A 20,924-nucleotide genomic window follows, 5' to 3' on the forward strand; every position below is an offset into this window, starting at 1 on the left:
TTTTACCAAATCCTTTTTTGGCAGTTCCTTTATTCGAGATGCAGAGCCTCCACGGGGGAGTCCAGGCCTTGAGGGCCGGGGTCCTGCAGGTTTTAGATGTGTCCTTGATCCAACACAGCTTATTTAAATGGATAAATTACCTCCTCAGCATAACTGTGCCTAAGGGTCTCACAGTGAAACACACTGACACAATATAAAAAAATAATAAAAATAAAAAAAAAATAATAAAAAAAATAAAAACCACACACACATACAAGTACTTAATTTATTTAAACAATTTTAAAATACACAAATACAGTGGTATTACAAATGAGGAGCAAAAGTTTTGAGGTGGGAGTGAAAAGAAACGATTTCCCATGATCCACAGAAAGACGCATTTTGGGACATGAGCAACCATCTCCACAACGCACAGTTCAAAGCAAAACTGACAAAAAGAAGAGAACTGAGTGAGGCAGACTGCAAAATCTATCCCATGTAAATTGTACTTGCATTTATTATAGCCATCAGTGAAACGAACAAGTTAATGCATCACTTTTTTGATTTTCAAGCCCACAGGTGAAGTGTACGAAAGAAAAACTGCCTTAGCGGGAATTCTAATGGAGTGAGGCATTCTCATTCCCTCCATACACTGTCGTCATCATCCAAAACCACACAGCGGCTCATGTGGACCTGGTAGACAAAGTAGGCGCATCCTATACACAACGACGAGTACAAAATACCACGACAACCCCTTTCCCCTTTAACTACAGAAAATCGGCCTACGTTACATTGCAATCAGTGTACCACATCAACAGTTTTCTACTTTAAAATGTGCACGATTCAGATCGAGCCACAGAGATGAGCCGTGCGTGGCTTTTAGTACCACTGGGACTCGTCCAACCCGCCCCGCCCCCCACCCGCCCTTTTTTAATTAATACTTGCTTCATTTGTCTCCAAAATCATCCTTTTTAAACCAATCCTGTCCATTTTCTACACAAACTTTCAGATTATTTGCCAGACCCTCTGATGTGGGTCAGCACTAGATTGAAACTAATGATCTTTATTTTCTTTAAATCAAGCTCCATCTATGCCAGTTACTTTTAAAAGTTACTGCAACATAGGCTGCACATTAGAATTCTAAACTGGGAAGGAAAAAACGAAACAAACGGAGGATCAAATACTACCAGGAGGTACAAACTGAGGCCATGACTTCTGAAGAGTTGTGGCATTTTTCATTTTATATTTAACTTGGCAGAATAGATCCCAGCTTCAGGAAAGTACATTACCAGAATCTACCTTTTTAAAAGGTAACCTCAGTAATTTAGTCTTTAGCTCACAGAAAGTTGTGGCACTTGCAAAATCAGATTTAAAGATGAATGGTTAAAACGTACAGCTGTTTTTGTCACACATAAGACACGGCAGCACAGTCGGCTCAGAGACGTCCGCTGTGTTTAGGTGACCCAGTGCATTCTGGAGGCAGCACCCACCACCCCACTGGTGGGGAACACACTGGAATATTAGCTGCAATCCAACACCACACACATGGACTGGAGAGCGGGCAGGTTAAACAGCAGCTAATGTGTGATCTCTACCAGGTGAGGGCTGCAGTGCACGTATGAAATCAGGTTTGAAGGTCAAAGCGTGTTTTCACAGTTCAAGTAGCTGTTCCACCCCCAGACTTTAACATTGATTTGTTAAAAAACTGTGAAACACCCATTTAAGGCAAATCAAAGACATCTTATCCAACTGGCTTCAGCTGCACTGTGCAACCATGATGTAAAATACTTTGCAATGTAACAAACTGGGTATCAGTAAAATCCAAGTCATTAAACTGCCTTGGAGCCTTTCCTCCAATGTAATTAATCCTTTAAGTTTCTGTCTTGCAGTTCTGCTGTGTTTACTTAAAACGTTTGAGAGATTCGTTTTTGTGGCTTCTACTAGTGACGCACGTGGAGACAAGGAGGGTGCAACATCTTGTGAATTCTGGTTGAAATCATCCATGAGTGTTTATTAAGGTTTACGAAGAAAGCTGTCAAAGTACGCGTGAAAAACAAAACAAAAAAATCTTTGGAAGCAGATGGACAGATGGTCTAGAGTGAGGTTGAGGAGGCAAAGGAGACAAAAAAAAAAAAAAAAAAAAAAAATACCCTCAACATGTTTATCCCACAACCATTTGAAGCTTGTACAACCCTAAGATAACCCTAAGACAGAACCACACAAACACACAAAAACCACATCACTATGCACTGAGTTTAAAAACAATTTCTCATCCGTTCGGTGCGGACACACCAGCCTCCAGACTAGATCATCGTTTCATTCACAGCTTTTCCCACCGCAGCCACAAACCTGAAGACACACTATATGTGCTGTATGGTTTTTTTGGATTTACTACAATGTCCTGGTTGCAACGCACCTGAGGTGGACGCAGACAAAAACAGAAAAACCCAAAAACATCTACTCATACCATTGGGATCATTGCAAAGAGAACATCAAATCCCCTGTTAATATAACTGTAGAGCTAAACCTCAAACACCTAAAATACAAAATAAAAGAAAAATATGTCCACTTGTGGGATTTAAACAGTCTTTCAGGACACAAAAATAGAGTTGAGGCACTGCTCTTCAACACTGCCACGATGGATCACGTGTCTCTGGTAGTTTTAATAAATCCCACAGGCTAATTTTGACAGCTAACAGACATGTCATTCTCTCTTGTGAAGTCTGACCAGCTGGTGCAGTACAATTTCTCTTAATGGTTAAAAATAAGTAAAAACAAAAGTTGGGGAGAAAAAAAAGGAAGATGATGCCACAGAGAAGTGAATCCATGGCTTCATCAACAGCGAGGGGGAGGCAGGAGGAGGAGGGGGGGGTTTCCAAATCTTCCCACGGAGAAGAAGAGATGCTGCGGCTGCTACTTTGCCCAAATTGTTGTTAAGGCAACCAAACCGTACTCCACCTGCCCATCTCTCTCTCTTTGTCACATACACACACTCACACTCATTTCTGGCTGTGCACCTCTTCTTCTGTCGAGTGAACAGGGGCGTAGCCAGATACTTGTGCAATCGTGGGTAAGTCCTCCGTGTAATCTGCAAAGTCCTGTTCATATGTGTAAGTGTGTTGTGTGTAAAGTGTTTGTGTGTTTGTGTGTGTGTGTGTGTGTGGCTGCAGGTGGTGCATGTTGAGGCCTCCATGGTGCACAGCTGGATGAGAGGTTTTCACCGAGGGGCTGCAGACTGGAGGCCGCTTGGTGTGACCCGGGAGAGAGCCTGAAAGAAAAACAACGTCACTGTTTCAGCAGGGAGCACATCACTGGAAGTTACAGTTACTGCACGGTTACTATGATGCTATAGCCAGCAGCCTAGCTTAGCACAAACACTGCATACTACCGTTCTGCTGACAACCTTGGGCTAGAATGAACACTAAAATAGCCCATTATTTTTTATTTATTTTACCAAATATCAATACTAATAAGATTCAGTTAATATTAAATGCCCCATCATAGTTTGATGTAGGCAAGGAGCAACCTCAGAGGCTAAAAAAATAAAGACAGCAAGAAATGCCCAAACTGCAGATCCTCTCCAACAGTGAGCCATAACACTCCTGTGTTAAAAAGGCTAACGTTATATTTAAAAGTGAAAATGTTTACAGACTGATACAAACACGTGGACGTGACTGCCTTCATTAACAAAAGGGGGAGGAGGAGCTGTAACACACAGCTGTCTGCTAAGACTCACTTTCACTAAATTTTGTCCCAAATCCCATCCAAGAAGTTTGTACTTTAGTTTCAGTGAATTACAAAGAAAGATTTGATTCATTACCTGGCACTAATTAGCAGATATCTGTGTCTGTGGATTACAAAAGTACAGTTTCAGCCCAGCCTGCTAAACAAGCTTGGCTGTATTAGCTGAGAACCACTCTCACCCACAGACAAACCTGACTCCAAAAACAAATAAAACAAGATGACTGCAGCCACAACAACAGTACAGTCCTGAACTGTGCAGCCCCGAAGCAAACAGGTGACAGCATGTTGGCTACATCCACCCATGCAGACCATGCTTGCATATTTGCACCCTTGGAAATGAATATGACCATCACTGCAAAAAAGACTAGCACTGATGAAGCTTCTGTGTGCAGAGCTGAATCTAAACTGTGTTTGCACCGTTTCTCCTCCCCACTCATTCTTACATTCTGTGTAGAGGAGACACTGTTCAAGTAAAGATAACACTTGGGCTTGATTTAGACTTCAGCGGGAAATTCTACGTCCCAATTTGCAATGTAGCTGGAAACACCACTTCCCCCCACACCACAGCCTTCACTGTTCAGGTTGCTGCAGGCTACGTCGACCCGACGTGTGATTACATTTCCCAGGAGGTGCGCGTCAGCTTCCAGCTTAAAAGAAGTTTCTGGTTACTCCATAAGTTGCGATGCAGCTTTCCCGCTGAAGTATAATTCACACTGAAGTTTATGTACTACTTTGACTGTGTTTCCCTGTGAATAAACTCTTGTATATATACACTGAAGAAGCCAGTGCAGCAGGTACAAACTGCCCAATCAGGAGCCAGCCAGAAGCATAAATGAGCTGGATTCCTACCTAAGGACAAATCACCGGCCTCCATTGGTTGTCCTTGGAAACACTTCTTTGTTTTTGTTCTGAATAAACAAAAGTTGCATTTAACTTTCCTATTTTCATATTTTCACAACAGACTTTGTGTTCTATATTTGAATTTTCTCTCTTCATCCTACTGCCACAACATTAAACGAATGCTCCATAAAGCTATAGTAACAAGTTAACTATGGTTCATTTTATTCATGGATAAATGTAACTAGTATGAAACTGACATGCAATGTTTTATCCCGTGTCTGTGTGTGGAATAATACACAGAAATGTTTCACTTTTTAAACACTCAATTAAGAAAAAAGAAACTAAAACGTCAAAGTGACTGGAGGAGACTGATTCTTTTCATTCGTTCAGCAGTTCTCCACTTTGCCCTCTGGGGGGCGTCGAGGTCCATGCAAAGAAGAGAACAAAGGACTTAATGAAGCCTTTAAACAATGACCTCCTATGCTCCATCACGCAGTGAGTGCTTTTACGCTTATTTTACAAACTGGGAAGGACTGCGTGCACGTCAGTGGAAATGAACCAGTACAGATACTGTCTGTTCAGTTTGAACAGAGGGAAAAGGAGAACAAACATGCATGTGCTGTCTGCACAAACACTATGTTCTCTTATGCTAGACGCTTCCTGTTTTCAGGATTTGTTGGGCAACTGAGTACAAATGATTCAAGTTCTTCTTATTAACTGACACGCAATCATAAAGTCCTCCCAGTAAACCGATTGTTTCTAACAACAATGTTTTATGGTCTGCCAACCTGCACAGCGTGTACCCTGCTACTCAGTCACTTTAAGATATACCACGGCCTAAAGAAATGTGGCTGCAAACCGCTGTCTCCTGTGGATTTTCAACATGATATTTGTAACGCAGTTCGTGTTACCTGTGAGGACATGCGGGATGTTTCCTGGCGTCCTGTCAGGTCTGACGAGGAAATGTTGACAGGGGCTCCACGATGAAGGCGCATGCTCACCTTCCTCTCCTTCTCCATACCTGAAAGACAAAGAAAACATGGTACAAGGTAGGCTAAATATTTCAGCGACTGTTTAAAGAGAAGGGAAAACAAAACATATTTTTTGCTCACCTGTGTGTGAGGCGGGGTTGAGCGGGGAGGGGGCTGCTACTTCCTGAGGGGCTCTGGCTCTTCCTGAGGCCGAGGCCATACCTCTGGCCCCGGGGTTCCTGCTGTGCCTCATTCTCTCATCCCGTTCCCGACGCTCCCGCTCTGCATCCTCCACGGCCCTATTGGCACCCTGACACACAAGACAGTTAAGGTTATTAACCTTTAAGACAGTTGCAAACTTAAAAAAAAGGAAAGAAAATAACAAAACATGCTGCATGAAAATGCGTCTCGGCAGAATGACGGTGGATTAAGCAGTTTACACAAGGCCATTTAACAGTGGAAGGTTAACTTAAAATTATGTGTTACACAACATGTTTATAACTGCGTTTATGTCACTGAGAATGCTGATGTTCCAGTTGTAAACAGAAAGTACACATCACCCAGTTCTTCTAAAGTTGGACTCACATTCTGCTTGCCAATGAAATTCCTAAGAAACACAGTTTGTTTTTGGCACAACCTTCTAACGAAAGCACTTACATAACCAAAGTAAGACAGTAGTTAAAAGCACAAAGAAAGTCTTCTTAGATGTGAAGCTATAACTTACAAATTTCAGCATGTTCCAGTCAAAGACGTAGTCGTAGGAGAATCCCTGTCTGTGGAAGAGGTTCCTGAAGAGCTGGCGCAAGTATGAGTAGTCGGGCTTATCGTCGAACCGCAGAGATCGGCAGAAGTTCAGGTAGGTGGCAAACTCGGCTTTGGGGACAAAAAGGTGTTTAAAACATTAGTGTTGGCTAACACTGTGATGTGGTGCCTTTATTCATAGGTACATGAGAGTACTAGAACCTACACGGGTAGCCTTTGCAGAGGACCTCAATGGGTGTCGACATTTTTTTCTCACTGATGCGTTCATACTTCTGCCTCTTGGTGGCAGCTTTAAGGCCTTGCCAAGGCAGAGACCCCAGGTTGAAGTACATAAGGACGTATCCCAGTGACTCCAAGTCATCCCGCCTGGACTGCTCTGTAAACGCAGAGAGAGGGCCAGGTCAGTCGGGATCTGGACAAATCAGAGTTATTAATCATCAGCTTTGTGGAGTTCGGTCTTACCAATGCCCAGATGTGTGTTAATGGAGGCGTAGCGGGCGGTGCCTGTCAGGTTCTTGTTCTCGCGGTAGGGGATGTGTTGGTGTGTGCGTGCGTCACGATATTTCTTGGCCAGGCCAAAGTCAATGATGTAGACGAGATTTCCCTTCTTACCCAGGCCCATCAGGAAGTTGTCTGGCTTTACGTCTCTGTGGATGAAGTTCTTGGAGTGGATGTACTCGATTCGGCTGATCTGGAAGGAAAAACGGTGGTTAAAAATTAACATGAGGGCTCATTCTAGGAGCTTAACCAAAGTAAATATTTGAAATCAGTGACGACATTAGACCGTCCTGCACTACTGTACATACAATTTGTGATGCATCTTTAGCATCAAGTGTAGGACCAGCATTCCTCATTTTATTCCCATTCTTTTTCCTTTTGGGAACTCACCATCTGGTCAGCCAGCAGCAGGACTGTCTTAAGGCTGAACTTGCGAGAGCAAAAGTTGAACAAGTCTTCCAGACTGGGACCCAGCAGCTCCATGACCATCACATTGTAGTCACCCTCAGCGCCACACCATTTTATCGTGGGAATACCCACTGCAAGAAATGTAGGGAACACAAGGGTTACATTTATAGTTTGGTTTGGTGCCATTTTGTTTATATTGGCACTTCAGTGAGAACCACAAGCTGACACTAAACTGTAATAACTTGATGAAACTGCAGCCACCATTAAGGCTGGAATGTGCAAGTCCTCAAATCAGAATCCTAAAAGTCAAATACAGGACTTTGGCTTCCTTATACAGACCTGTATAAGGAAGCCAAAGGTCAAGCGTGTTTAGTACTGACAGCTGTGACTCCTCCACAATCATGTCTTCTGTTAAAGCAACCCAACAGCAAGTCTCATGGTTGCACACACATTAACACATTATGCTCATAATTACATGTTTGTCAATATGCTATATGGGGCAGTGATCAGAAAAAACAAGAACAACAAACCTTTGGTAAACTAAAACTAAAATTGTTGTCATTTTTGGTTTCAAAATCTGTCTGCCATAATGTGCCAATCTGTGATGCAACCATGAGGTTTGCTGTTGGCTTGTTTATTTCAGTGCTTGAGAGGGGGACCGTGGGCAAACCATTTTTGATTAATTGGCATTCACTTAGGTAAACTTGATGCTGGTCCATCATGTTTTTTGTGTTAAGGGATTAAAATTATAAACTTTCTCCTGAACAAAGTAGATTTCCCTCCTTGTGTATGCATAACAGTATTTCCACTCCGTTTTTATTTTTGTCGTTTTAAACATGTGCACTGGTAAACACATTTCAGGGTAAAATCTGCACAAGTCTACAGACATATGTGAGTCCGATCAACCGTCACTGCTGATGGCAGTGTTTAGCAATGATGTCAGGTCTTCACACTATGAACTTGTGCAATGTCATTTCCCTTTTCTGTGGATCGTCTTAGAGAGAAGCTTGTGTGTTTTGAGGTTTTTGAGCAAACACAATTAGTGCAGCGCACGTACACACTTTTCTGATTTCTGTCATGAAGGGGTTTTTCCAGGTAAGCAAGTCACACTGTGTACATGTAAACAGGCAATGCATAACACATTTACCTTGCATGCATTATTTATTAAAAAAAAAAACAAAAAACAACTTCCTGAAACAAACTTATGCAACTCCAAATAATAAAAATGGCTCGACTCCTGCCCTCATACACAGAGGCCAGCTGGTTTCGTAGGAGCCGGTAACTGACCCTGCCAAGGCGAATAGGCCATCTGGCATTTCCTTCTACAGGCAAGCAGCAACAAAATGCTGGTGCTCAGCAACACACACACAGCACAAGCTATTTATATACATACAAACACAAATACATCTCACAGACTGGGTCGGCTACTGTGCCCTAATAAATCTAACTATGCTGGAACTAAAATACAAATGCATGTGGGGACATAGCTGTGCATACGGACAAACTGCTGACTTCTAAAGTTTACTGTTTTCAAGGCAGACGCCAGTAGAATAGACGACATAAATCAATAAGCCACCAAAGAAAAATACATTTCAAGATGTACATTTCATCCCACACAGTAATAGTTTAGTAATATACAGTATGAGGTACAGAAATACAAACATGCAAGCAAGTCTACCCTAGGTATGATGTTGCAGACACTACTGAGCAGGGAGAACAATAAAACAAACTTTACCCATGCTTACTGACTCAAAGCAGCAAGTCCTTTCTTGCTTCTTTCACGGTGGAAGTGTGTGAGCATGTTTCAGAGTCAGATGTTCTTTTCCTTTGCTCTTGGTACCTTTGCAGTGGCACAAGGGGTTCTTTAAGCTATGCTAGTAGTCAGGCTCTAAGCCAGTTAGCTAGACTGAATGATTACTTTGGTTTAAACTAATGAAAATAAAAAATATCAACAGGAACATTCACGGTGTCTATCGACATGGTAACAGTAAATATTTTTCCCCAAACAGAAATTTCTCCTAAATACAAACTATATGCAAATCGTTTTCTTTTGGTTTCTTCAATACCAACAGGAGATAAGTACAGTGTTAAGTGTTTAGCGTGCCACGATACTGTGCAAATTTGAATATTTTTTTGTATCACTGGTGCATTTTGAGGATGGCCCGCTTCCATGAAAATGTAGTTGTGACCTGTTACCTAATACGATAGAAAAGAGGTGTTACTTGTGTTTTTCCAACAGTCTCCACGTCAGTCCTCGATTTATGAAGCTTGAAACTGTAAAGAGCTTTTCAGCTTTACTGAAGTAAATAACTTTCTCTTGCATGGCTCAACACTCGTGTATTTATCTTTTATGTGATTTAAACTCTTAATCTTAGTGTGTACGTGTGTGTGTGTGTGTGTACATGTCTATACATAGGAATAGTAGTGGTAGAATAGTTATGTTAAGCTATATAGTTTATGTCTTGCATATTTCCACAACCGTATCCATAATCACATACTGTGTATGCTACCGTTGTATATAGTGTATTATCTTACTTATTTTTTTATTTGTTTGTATTTTATTTGTGATATCCTTCTGATATCTGTACCTGAGCTGAGGGAACGCAAAAATTTCCCCATTGTGGGATCAATAAAGTCTTATCTTATCTTAATCTCTACTCTTTGTTTAAAGTCAAAGTGGTGAAACAACAGCTATGACAGATGAGTTGAAACTGTATGACATGTTTGCAAAAATTACAGGAAAAACTGACCATTCAACAAGTGATTTGACAACAAGGTACACGAGGAGGAGATACCAGCAGCTGATGATGTGAGAGCCAACGGTAAACAAATGACTCAAGAGTATCGCTGGAGCACTCGGTAACTCTATTCCATAATGTCAGATAGCCCAAATAGTTCATGGACATTATCATTACAATTACAATGCTAATTTTATGCTTACAAAAAACTGGTGTCAGAAGTGATTAATAGAGGGAATGGAGGAAAAAGGAAGGGAAAAAATCATTTGGTGTGTGCTTTAAGCACCCAGCTATTGGGTGGTGTTCAGTTCAGGAGGGTCACTTTAATAACAGAAAAAAATGAATGAACAAACACATCCTTTACCAATGTCTACCAGACAGCCAGTACGGAGCATTTTCTTTGTGGCCTATGGTTTATAATGACAGAAGTGTAAACCAGCCTCCATCCAACTACTTTAAAATGACGAGGAACTTATAAAAGCTGCATGAATGCATGTGTGTAAAGTGAGTGTCATAGTGTACAGTACCTCCACCCTGCATCATCTTGTAGATTTTGCTCTCTATGTGGAGCTGTGGGTGTTTGGTCTTGACACATTCCAATTTGATGGCGACCTCCTCTCCAACAGAGATATCAGTACCTAGGCAAGACAGCAGAGGGGTTAGCTGCATGAAGATGCATTACACATTCAGTCTGAACCTATATTTAATTAATAAAACCCAACAGCATCTAATCAACAATATGAACAATGGGCACTGCATCAGGGGTCAACACAATCAAGGGAGTATTACTGTCATGTCAAAGTCCAACCTAATTCTATCATGGTTATACAATTTAATGATGAAGATAACTAAAGTCGTTTTTATTATCATCTTATTGTCCTTCATTTATGCCGCTTTTCCAAGACGGACCTGGGCAATAGGGCAGCAGGAGTTACAACAACACAACACATTATATAGCAAGAAACAAATACAAATGATATTTAGTACAGACAAGTGGATACAAACATGTGAATTAGGGCTGCACGATTTTGCATAAAATGAGAATCACGATTTTCTTTGCTTAGAATTGAGATCACGATTCTCTCACGATTTTCGTTTCCAATATAAATATTTATTGCACTGATTAACTGCACATCAACTTCGTAACAGTTGAGACTGAACATAAAAACAATAAATGTCTCACTTGTCTACTCTTACGTACAAAACCTTAAAATACTTTTAACAATAACATTTTGAACAGTATTCTTTCTGTGTGTAAGGTGATGAGAGAGGTAAGTGATAGCCTCCGTAATTTCTTTGTGCCTGCGGGAGTTCGACGGGTATGGGGAAGCGCTGTATAAGGTTCCCGTTATTGATGTTTGGGTGGTTGACCGGGGCAGATTTTCTCCTGTCACTTTCTTGGCCTTTACAGCTTCGTTATATTGTACTTTATGGTGACGTTTAAGGTGGTTATACAAATTCGTAGTCTTAGCTTGCAGTGCTGCTACTATGGCAAAACACAGCTTGCAAATGATATCTTTTTGACTCTCATCGTCTTCTTTGAAACCAAAAAACTTCCACACGGAGAAATGAGAACCTTTTCTTGGAATTAATGTTAGAGTGGGGTTGTCATTCTCACCGCCATCAGCGAGCTTTTCCTCTGGGCTCATTGTGTTTTCTCCCCTCAGGCAGTTTCTCTCACGTGCTCTCCGTTGTTTTTTCCCTGCCAGCTGGCTTCTGTATCACGTGGTATAAGGCTCCGCCCTTGTCATTTGTTGAGCAGGAAGAGTAAGCGCTTGTTTTCATGCAGATTATGTCCCGGATCAAAATGCGGTACAATCGTCATCTTTTTTTTTTCTCTCTCTCTTTTTTTAAAATCGTTGTCATTTGGAAATGATATCGCACATAAGTATGAATTGAGATCGCAATTTTCTGACGATTGATTGTGCAGCCCTAATGTGAATCGTACAAAATAACCGATTATTACAACAGCAACCTTAAAACTCTGTATGCTGTACCGTTTGCGTTTTTTACACATACAGATAAGGAGGAACTAGCGACAATTTATAGCTAAAAAACAACCAATGGGGAAATCTGTAGATAAACAGAGATTGCAACTTTGAAACAGCACACAGAATGATGTAGGACAGGACAGCTAGCAATAACATAAAAAGCACAATGACACACACAATCCAACTTCCTTAGGTCTGGCCTGGTGCATTTTTCAGCTTTACTGACAGTGAAGAGATGACAGGAAAGTGGAGAGAGAGAGAGAGAGAGAAAGGGGAAGGGCCGCGGGTCGGACTCAAATCCGGGCGCCGGTGGAGCAGATCGCCATAATCCAATAAAGGTTAAAAAAAACCAAAAAAAAAAAACCTTCAGAGATCAAGTTTCCTCACTTGGACAGAGAAACAAGATTTAGTCTTAAAGAATGCCTTTCAGTGTGAGTTTTAAATGACACGTAGTGATCTGATGATACGCAAATACTGCATATCATTTGCATAAAAATAGAAGCAATTGATTAATTTTTAAGGTTCTTAATATATATAGAGAGAAGAGCAGTGGTCCTGATATGGAGCAATAGTAAAGTCTTGTGGATATTGGGAAAAATGAGGAAAGGACAAAGTAGAAAGTTGGACTGTTCTAGCTGACAAGTAATTTAGAAAAACCAAGTTACAGCATTAACAGATAAACCAATATTGCATCATCAGCTGTGCCATAAGCCTCTGATAAATCAAGAAAACAAGTAACCAGTCCATTGGATCAATGTCATTCACTACTTTAAAAGCAGCAGTTAATGTGCTGCGTTGTCATTTAAAGATTTGCTTTATCAACATGTCACAGAAAAATCATAAACCAGCGCTTGGCTGGTGGATGAAGTTAGGAAGCCCTGCTTGGGTACACAAGGAAATATCAGTGGTTATTAACACAGCAAAGGCAGCCAAAGTGTAAGATACACCAGCCAATTTTGTGTACTGGATGTACTTGTACCCTGCTCTTCTTTCATACATCTACGCTCTTATTCCTCACAACTATCCTTACATTTAGATACGGTTTCACACAGTCGAGCATTTTGGGAAACGGCTCTCAAACTGAAAAACTTGTTTCTTCCCAAACACAGTCATAGAAGCCAGTTCCCTCCACATGAAAACAGCAACTGGACACCAGGTTATGTAATGCCATTACACGCACTCTCACGCATACAGAATCTCACACAAGGAACTGTTCAATCATGTAGGCCAACCAATGGTGTATCAGACAACTCTAAATGATGTCATTCGCCTGGAACGAGTAGCATTCATGGGTGGGGCTTCCAACTTACACCATAACTGTTTAATCAAAGTTTTTAATACAAGAACAATACAAACAGGGTGAAGAGGACTTCATGTTTATTTCTGGTTTTTTAAAGTTGCATTAGCATGCATGATGCACCTGCTGCTCCTCATCTATGCAGTTAAATTAGACTTTGATCTACTCCAAGCTAGCAATCCAAACCCATTGTCAAATCATTCGAGACAGTTAATTTAAAGTTTATCCAAATCGCTTGGTCATCTGCACTCACAGAAATATTTTTCTCTCTTAGCATACATTTTCTTACATATCCTATAAAACTAGAAGCAGAACCAATGTTGCATCATCAATGTCACTTTTTCCTCAACAAGCAGAGAAATTTTTATTATGATTTCTTTCAGACAACAGTATATTCTCCCTGCTTGGTTAAAAACAGCCACCTGCATTTGGCTTCTCCCATTTTTTCCTGGCTAACTCTTTTTAAATGCAGTTTCTCAGAATTGTTCCTCATGTACACACAATCCATTGTATCAGTATTTTAGTCTAACAGATACCGACTTCTGTTCACAGTAAACAATACTGATAATGCATTAACATCATACACTTTTCAGGTACATATATGTGGACTGAAATGCTGTAACTTGCTGTATGTGATTTCATTGCATGGAATGTAATATACGAATATTTGCATGCATATACATGTTGTATATGTGGATCCCAGGCAGAATACATGAGATCTATCTGGCACAGAGAACCCACAACAAGCTAAATAAACATTTCTTTATGGATTTCCCCGCAGAATTAATGTTCTCCTATTTGAAATGCCAAAGTAGTTCCTGAACATGCAGTGATCTATTATTCATTGGTGGACTGTCATAATTTTATAGAAATCCAGCTGCATAGTTATGCAATATGTTTAGTTTTTTAAAAACACACCCTTAGCGTTTCTACCCTATTAAAGGTTTCAGTACAACACAAAGACACTTAACTCGAAATGATTATTTAATCCAGTATGTGCTCGGCCAATCGATCGATAAATCAATCAGCAGCCACAATGAAAAGGCTTCAAAGCCTCTTTATGGGGAGAACTAGTGTGTGTTTGACTGTGGCGTCTGCTCTCTTGCATCATAGGAATGTGATTTGCCTGGACACATTTCCTAGAGCAGGGGTGTCAAACTCAAACACACAGTGGGCCAAAATTCAAAACTGGAACAAAGTCGCGGGCTAACATTAATGTTTATTGAAAAAAAAATCTTCCTCCAGAAATGAGAATAAATCTTTTCTTATGGACTCAAACAAGTTTTGCTGAAAAACTGAATATGGAACAAGCAAAGCTCAATACTAAGCAATATATATATTAGCTGTATAATACCAGTAGGCCAGCTCTAATAGTAATTTGGTATGGCTTCGCGGGCCAAATGTAATTAGGCTGCGGGCCAGAGTTTGACACCTATGTCCTAGAGAATGTAGTCCCCCCACCTCCACCCACCCACCCACAACCCCCTTCTCTCAACCACATCATCTTATAGGTGAGGCTGGGGGCATTTATGTGTTTGTCAGTGGGAAAAAAAACAAAAAGAACCCCCCAAAAAACACACACACAAAAACGTGTGTATGTACATGGTGTGTGTTTCAATCAAGTGTAGTCCTGCTTGTGAAACGTGTTCTGACATGTCCCTCCACACTGGCTCACAAACAAACACAGGCAGGCTACTGAGACTCTAAATATGCAAATATTTGACGAGATTTGCAAAGAGACCAGCGCACAAAACTGTGCTGTAGTGACTATATAGGAATAAAAACAAAACTCAGCATTGACACACTTTATAGAATCAAAGCTGTTTTTTGTCATAAGTGTAATAGAAATACATTACAGACTACCATGATTGAGGCAAACAGGCAGAGAGTAAATCAGAGAAACTGACAGCACAGGCAACACGATCCAAGTAAAACCAGTCAGACCAGCGATCCCCAATAATGCTGAAGCATAGTGTGGCAGGTCTAAGCTGGCATTTCACACAGAAGATGACCAAGACTGCAGTGGTTCAAGTCTTCAGTGCGAGGACTCCATTGAACTAAGGCTTAATTTAGGCTGCATTAAAATATTCTACGCTCAGTTAAAAAGACTCAAGATTGCTCAACACCAAAGTTTCTGGCCTGGATGAGACGGCGTCATTATAGCTACTGTTGACACCATAACACGGCAGATGGGAAGCAACGAAACACGTCATCAGTTTGAAGACTGACTCACTGCCAGCATTAGTTCTGAGCACGTCTTAGGTTCTTTGTTATTATGGCAGCCTTATAGCAACCTCACTGTTATTTTTCCTTGTGTAAGCAGACCCATCCCTTTTGGTATACTCTACTGGAAGCTTTTCAAAAATCAAAAGCTGGGAAAATGTTGGACAAGACTCAGGTAGCTAGGTAACAGGCTGAGGTAGAGTTTGGAACTCTGAACACTTTGAAAAACAGGTTTCATTCTTACTGATAGTGATCAATAATGTGGTGTAAAAGAAATACATCCATGGTTAAATTTACGTCAATACAACAAATCATCACAGAATATCAGTATGGCTAATTTGGTGACATTTTTCCACAAACTCACTCAAGTTTTTCATTTTAACTTTACGCTGATTACGTACGAGAGTGTTCAGTGCCTCTGGGTCAAGGGGTGTGGTAATTGCCCTACAATTAAAAAATATTAGTCATAAATACAGAGTACAATGATACAGAATAGGGATGTCATAGAACCAATACTTCTATGCAGTGTATGTACTGAAGCAGCAACTCTTCCAGATCTGAAGGGTGTTCAGGTCATTCAAGCTGCCACGATAGCGTTTAATACGAACGGGCAGAGCTATGAAGGTACTTTGCATTTATAAGGTGGATTCTTATATTAAAAAGGCCACTAATAAGGCAAGTGTATTTACAAGCAGTCATTGTGAAACAAAAGCTCAGGCTCCATGCTGCTGTCAGAGAGGAAATTTCAAAAATTGTTTTTGGCAAATTTAGACCAACACCAAGGCCCCAAAACAACAGGATTATTTTAAAACCTCAACTTTGTAGACTACTCTAGTAAATTCAAAGCATAAAAATATTTTGCTGAAAATAAGTATAAAGACAGTCATTTTAAATAACTCTACAGAAAGTCGATAAGTCTTATTTTTAAATTGTTGATTAAAATAATTGTACAACAGAAAGACATAACAGAACTTTGCCTAAGTTAGAATCTGTAATTGGCCACAGAACTCCAATGAAAGACAAACATGTCTGTCCATCTGTCAAGTTTAAACTTTAGATATTGGCAATACTTGAATGCTCCTTTTCAGGCGATACCAAACAAGTATTGACGTCTGGTGCTGTGATGAGGGGAAAATCTTTCCAGTTCAAGGAGTTTGGACAATGATAAAGGCCACATCCTGATTTTTGAACCGTGTTTCAACATGCACATCACCCAGCAGATAACACAGCAAGAAGAGATTCAAACGGGAGATCTTTGGAAATACAAGATGACTCAGACCTTGAGTAAGCGCTTGTGTGCTCTGTGCATAACTGGCATTTTGTCGTGACAGCCTCTCAAAAGTGGAAAAGCTATTCTACCACTTCTATCCGAATATTTGACAGTCCACATTTGCGTCCAGTCACAGCACACAGAGTACAAGGCTTCACTCCAAGAGCTGACCTCAACTCCTGCTAACAACAACCGATCTCTCGCACAATCCACTGCTCAGCCAAGCTGCTCACACATTGTCAGCATTATTAACACGCTGTTTTCACACACTGTGTGGGAGCCTTAATGTGGGAATGACTGTGAAATCCAGTTGCCTAAACTGTCAAACTTTCATTTTCTCAAGACTTTTAAGAATTTGTTTACTTCCTGGAGATTTTACTTCTCCAAATGTGTTTGACTTGTTCAATTCAATTATTCACTTAAAGCACAAATTCTTGCTGTGAGACTTCGAAAAACAGCTTTGCACAATGGGTGACACTCTGGCTGATTAACAATGTTACATCACATTATCCACCAGCCAATCAGAGAAGAAAAGAGGAAGGGAGGGAGAGACAAAACCACAAAGCGATTATGCAAGCAGCTGGCCGAGCTCACTATCAGTCGTAACAACGCATCACATGGAAAGCAAACTGGATACAGTTGATGCATTAACTTCCACTTTGCTCCGTTTCAAACTTTGCGTTTTAAAAATAAACGCATTTATGAATCTGAATCAAAACACTTTGTTTAACCTGCAGTCCACCCTGTATAATTTCTGATTTCACAGATTAAAAAGTCATCTGCTATACTGCAGAGGGCAACCTGATTAAATCATATAATGTAACAGCCGTCAGACACCAAATCTTTAGGCATTCGCAAGTTGTTATTAGTTTTTTCCACAAAGAAAAATGTCAAAAACCAAGAAGTCTGGGTAAAACGCTATATAAACTATGTACACAGGTTGGTCCCAACAGGAAACTGGGCTTGTTAACCAATAATCAAACACATACTTTATCCTTTCAAGTAAAATTAAAATATGAATAACCTAATAAGTCAGCTGCTCCTGTGTTCATACGGAGTAAATATGTCCTGTCAGACTGAGACCTGAACACACTACATGAAAAAAAACAAAACAAAAACAAAACAAATTCAAGAAGGAACAATAAATGCTGCTTGTGTAATTCTACATGTTGTGCTGTTTAACACTTTATCATTTACTTAAAAATACTTTAAAATAACAGAAAATGTTACAAATTAGCCTAAAAATTTAACAGAGACTCAGTGTATTTATTACACACGGACTGATCGTGTTGACTTTCATGTCATACAATCACAGGGAAACCACAATTCCAACTTACACAGCAAATTCAAAATGCTTAGTGATTAAATTAAACTGATGATGAAACATTTACCCAATCATATGTACCTCTCTCTCAGACCGTTTCCTGAGTAAGCGTAAACGTTCCACTTAATACTGTGTAACATATACTCAATTGTTACCAAGTCCCAGCAGTCAGAGCTGACCATTTTCTCTCCTGGTTGATTAGATCGCCGTCAGTCACAGAATAATCACTCCACCACTAGTGAAAAAGACTCCAGTGAACAACCTCTACTGTTGTTTAGATGACTAGGTTTTAAGCTCAAAAATGTGATCAGCTGTTCTCCACTGCTGATGCCAAAAACCTCCAACATGGCCAAAAGAGAACACATTACAGCAGCCGGCGAAGCCCTGTTAGAGAATTTTTTTTGCATATTTATATTCATAGCTCAGTTGGAGAGCTCAAAGAAGATACACTTCCCTCTGCCACTATCAACTTCCCCCATCACACAATAAATTACATCATTGCTAGCAGCCAGTATTTGCCCACACAGCCTGTGCAGTAAATAATATTTAACATCTACTGTTCACCTAAGCCAGAGGAAGGACATCCAGTTCATTATAGTAAGGACTGATCCACCAGTAGTCCAAAAGTGTAGAGGAAAAACTATGTGAACGTATACCTTGAACCAAACAACCAGTACTATACTCAAAGTTACTCCCGCCTGTCTCAGCAGGCCATAGAGCCTCCTTTGATCAAATGTACTCCCAAATATACCATCCTTACAGATTTAATAACTAGGTTACCATTTTATTAAATAAAGATATCCTCAAAAGTATCTATAGGATATAAAGGATCATACAGTCCTACTCACTTCTCAAGAACACTAAGGTAGTCTTTTTAGTGCATTTATGAACAGGAGGAGGAAATTAAACCGGTCTGTTGTGTTTAAAGAAGGATGTTCAGTTTAAGTAAATAAACGCTGGATATCAGTTACCAGCTCAGGGGCTTAAATGAAAGCCTGTGGCCTGATCTGCTATTTTGTTCGAGACTATCACTGCTGCTGCAGCTGCTTCCGGGGGAGCAAAGACTGGAAACCTATACCCTATACATTAGCTATCTATAGGCAACAGACATTTAGCTACACAAGAGCAGTCAGTGTCAATTCCTATCGTCAAGACGATTTATTTGGACAATAATTGAATCTTGTAACAGACAAAATGCTCCCGAAGTCAAAGACAATGAAGAATGACATCGTTTATTATCAAATGTTTTATGGCAGCGGATGTCACTGCTAGCTCCTTTGCTACACAGACTGATAGCTTAGTAGCTAACGTTGCTAGGACTAAACACAGAACAGCTGATTGATTGTAAGCTCGATTAGGAAACCCGGAGAAGAAGATAACTTGTTGTTAAAGACGTCTTTATTATAACGAGACTAACAACGGGAAACACTACAAAAATGCTGTCCGCCAATAACTTACCTAGGTAGATGTCTCCAAAAGATCCACTTCCAATTTTCCTCCCCAGTCTGTATCGGTTACCCACTCTCAACTCCATGGTAAGCAAGCTTCAGTCGGCTAGCAAGCACGCTCGCTAGCTCGGAAACAGCCAAAATACGTCCTGGTTTAGAGCTCGGCCTTATTTAAAAGCACCACAGCCAAAAGCATCCAACGCAAACGAGCTAATCAAGCGAAGGACTGACTCTTCTCTACGCTGTCGCCGGATGAGGTCGATACTCACAATCTTTCGCCTCTTGTTTTAAAGTATTCCTAACTTCATAATGTGACAATATGAGGCTCGCTGGAAAGATTAATCTTTGTACTTTCTGCTCCTGGTGTTTTCTGTGCCGATACACTTTAATTCTCCACGGATGAAGGCGGATTTTGAGCAGGTTACTTTTACGGTTCCGCTCTGGTCCTCTTCCTCTGGCTGCCTTGTCTGCTCTCTGTGAGGACCCTGTTCACCACTTCTCTGTATGTGTCTGACATCACTTCCCTGCAGGGTGATGTGGGGGAGGACGCTTATCAGAGAGCCTATTGCTGTAGAGTTCCCAACAGATACCACTAACGATAACGGACCCAACCACATATCCAGCCTTGGTAGTTTCTTCACTTTGAACAGTTACAAAAGATAAAATTTTAAAACTTTTGCTTTTAAATAACCCGGAAATACAATGTAAAGAAAAATAAATGGAAATAATTCACAGGGGGCAAGAGTGTGAGGTTTCGCCTGATCCGTAGCCGCCATTTTTACCTTCTCCGGGGCTCTGTGTTGTTGCGCCTGTATTTTCTGTTAGTGACTAATCTTTACAAAGCGAAAGAGTCTGGTCCTGCACATAAACAAAAGATGTACTCTTTTGTCCAGCTGGCCGCTGTCCACCTTCTCATAAACAAATTAAGCAAATACAGTCATTTGCAGTATAACATGGTAAAGAAAAGTTCTCAATAGCTATTTATTTTAAAATAAAACCGTTAATACAAAATGTTACTGATCGGGCATTGAGTTTAATGTTTAATCTAACCCGTTTCTTAAAATTGTTAAAATAAATAAATAAAATAAATTAGAGCATCAATTCTTTAATAGCTGTTTGGTAATTAATAGTGGCTTAAATTGAGTGTTTTCAACTGGATTTGACGCCTATAGGTTTCGTATACCAACATAGTCGAGAATAGTGACATCAAAAAGTACAAACCATATTTTTTTAATCACATTATATTAAACAGAACCGACGTTGTCCAGCTTTGTCGTTTTAGTTTGTGAAATTGTAATGGAAATGAAAATGCCGATAAGTTAGCAAAAGGTGCTTTGCTAAAAGAAATAACAATACCCATTCCACTTGGAAAATGTGAAGGAAGGGCAGTTATTAATAAGATAAGGATGGAACTGAAAAGAAAAGATAGGATGA

General features: G+C 40.3%; 1 protein-coding gene across 1 annotated transcript; it reads right to left on the reverse strand.

Moving 5' to 3' along the window:
- Window positions 1–251: 251 nt before the first annotated feature.
- csnk1da (casein kinase 1, delta a) lies at window positions 252–19,576 on the reverse strand. The gene is made up of 9 exons (XM_031739746.2): window positions 19,501–19,576; window positions 10,465–10,575; window positions 7,182–7,330; window positions 6,756–6,984; window positions 6,499–6,669; window positions 6,256–6,404; window positions 5,673–5,841; window positions 5,472–5,581; window positions 252–3,244 (listed from the first exon to the last, which is right to left on the reverse strand). Exons 1-9 carry the CDS (start codon window positions 19,574–19,576, stop codon window positions 3,194–3,196), a joined length of 1,215 nt encoding a protein of 404 aa, XP_031595606.1. The 3' UTR covers window positions 252–3,193.
- Window positions 19,577–20,924: the final 1,348 nt, after the last annotated feature.

The sequence above is a fragment of the Oreochromis aureus genome, linkage group 4, assembly GCF_013358895.1.
Source record: "Oreochromis aureus strain Israel breed Guangdong linkage group 4, ZZ_aureus, whole genome shotgun sequence".
Classification (NCBI taxonomy): domain Eukaryota; kingdom Metazoa; phylum Chordata; class Actinopteri; order Cichliformes; family Cichlidae; genus Oreochromis; species Oreochromis aureus.

What these genes read in the sequence shown, in the direction of transcription:
- csnk1da (XM_031739746.2), bottom strand. Translation starts at nt 19,576, where the DNA reads ATGGAGTTGAGAGTGGGTAACCGATACAGACTGGGGAGGAAAATTGGA. An exon ending in CAAGATGATGCAGGGTGGAG is followed by an intron (nt 7,331 to 10,464) that starts GTACTGTACACT and finishes CATTTCTTGCAG; the next exon opens with TGGGTATTCCCACGATAAAA. An exon ending in ACTGGAACATGCTGAAATTT is followed by an intron (nt 5,842 to 6,255) that starts GTAAGTTATAGC and finishes CTTGTGTGTCAG; the next exon opens with GGTGCCAATAGGGCCGTGGA.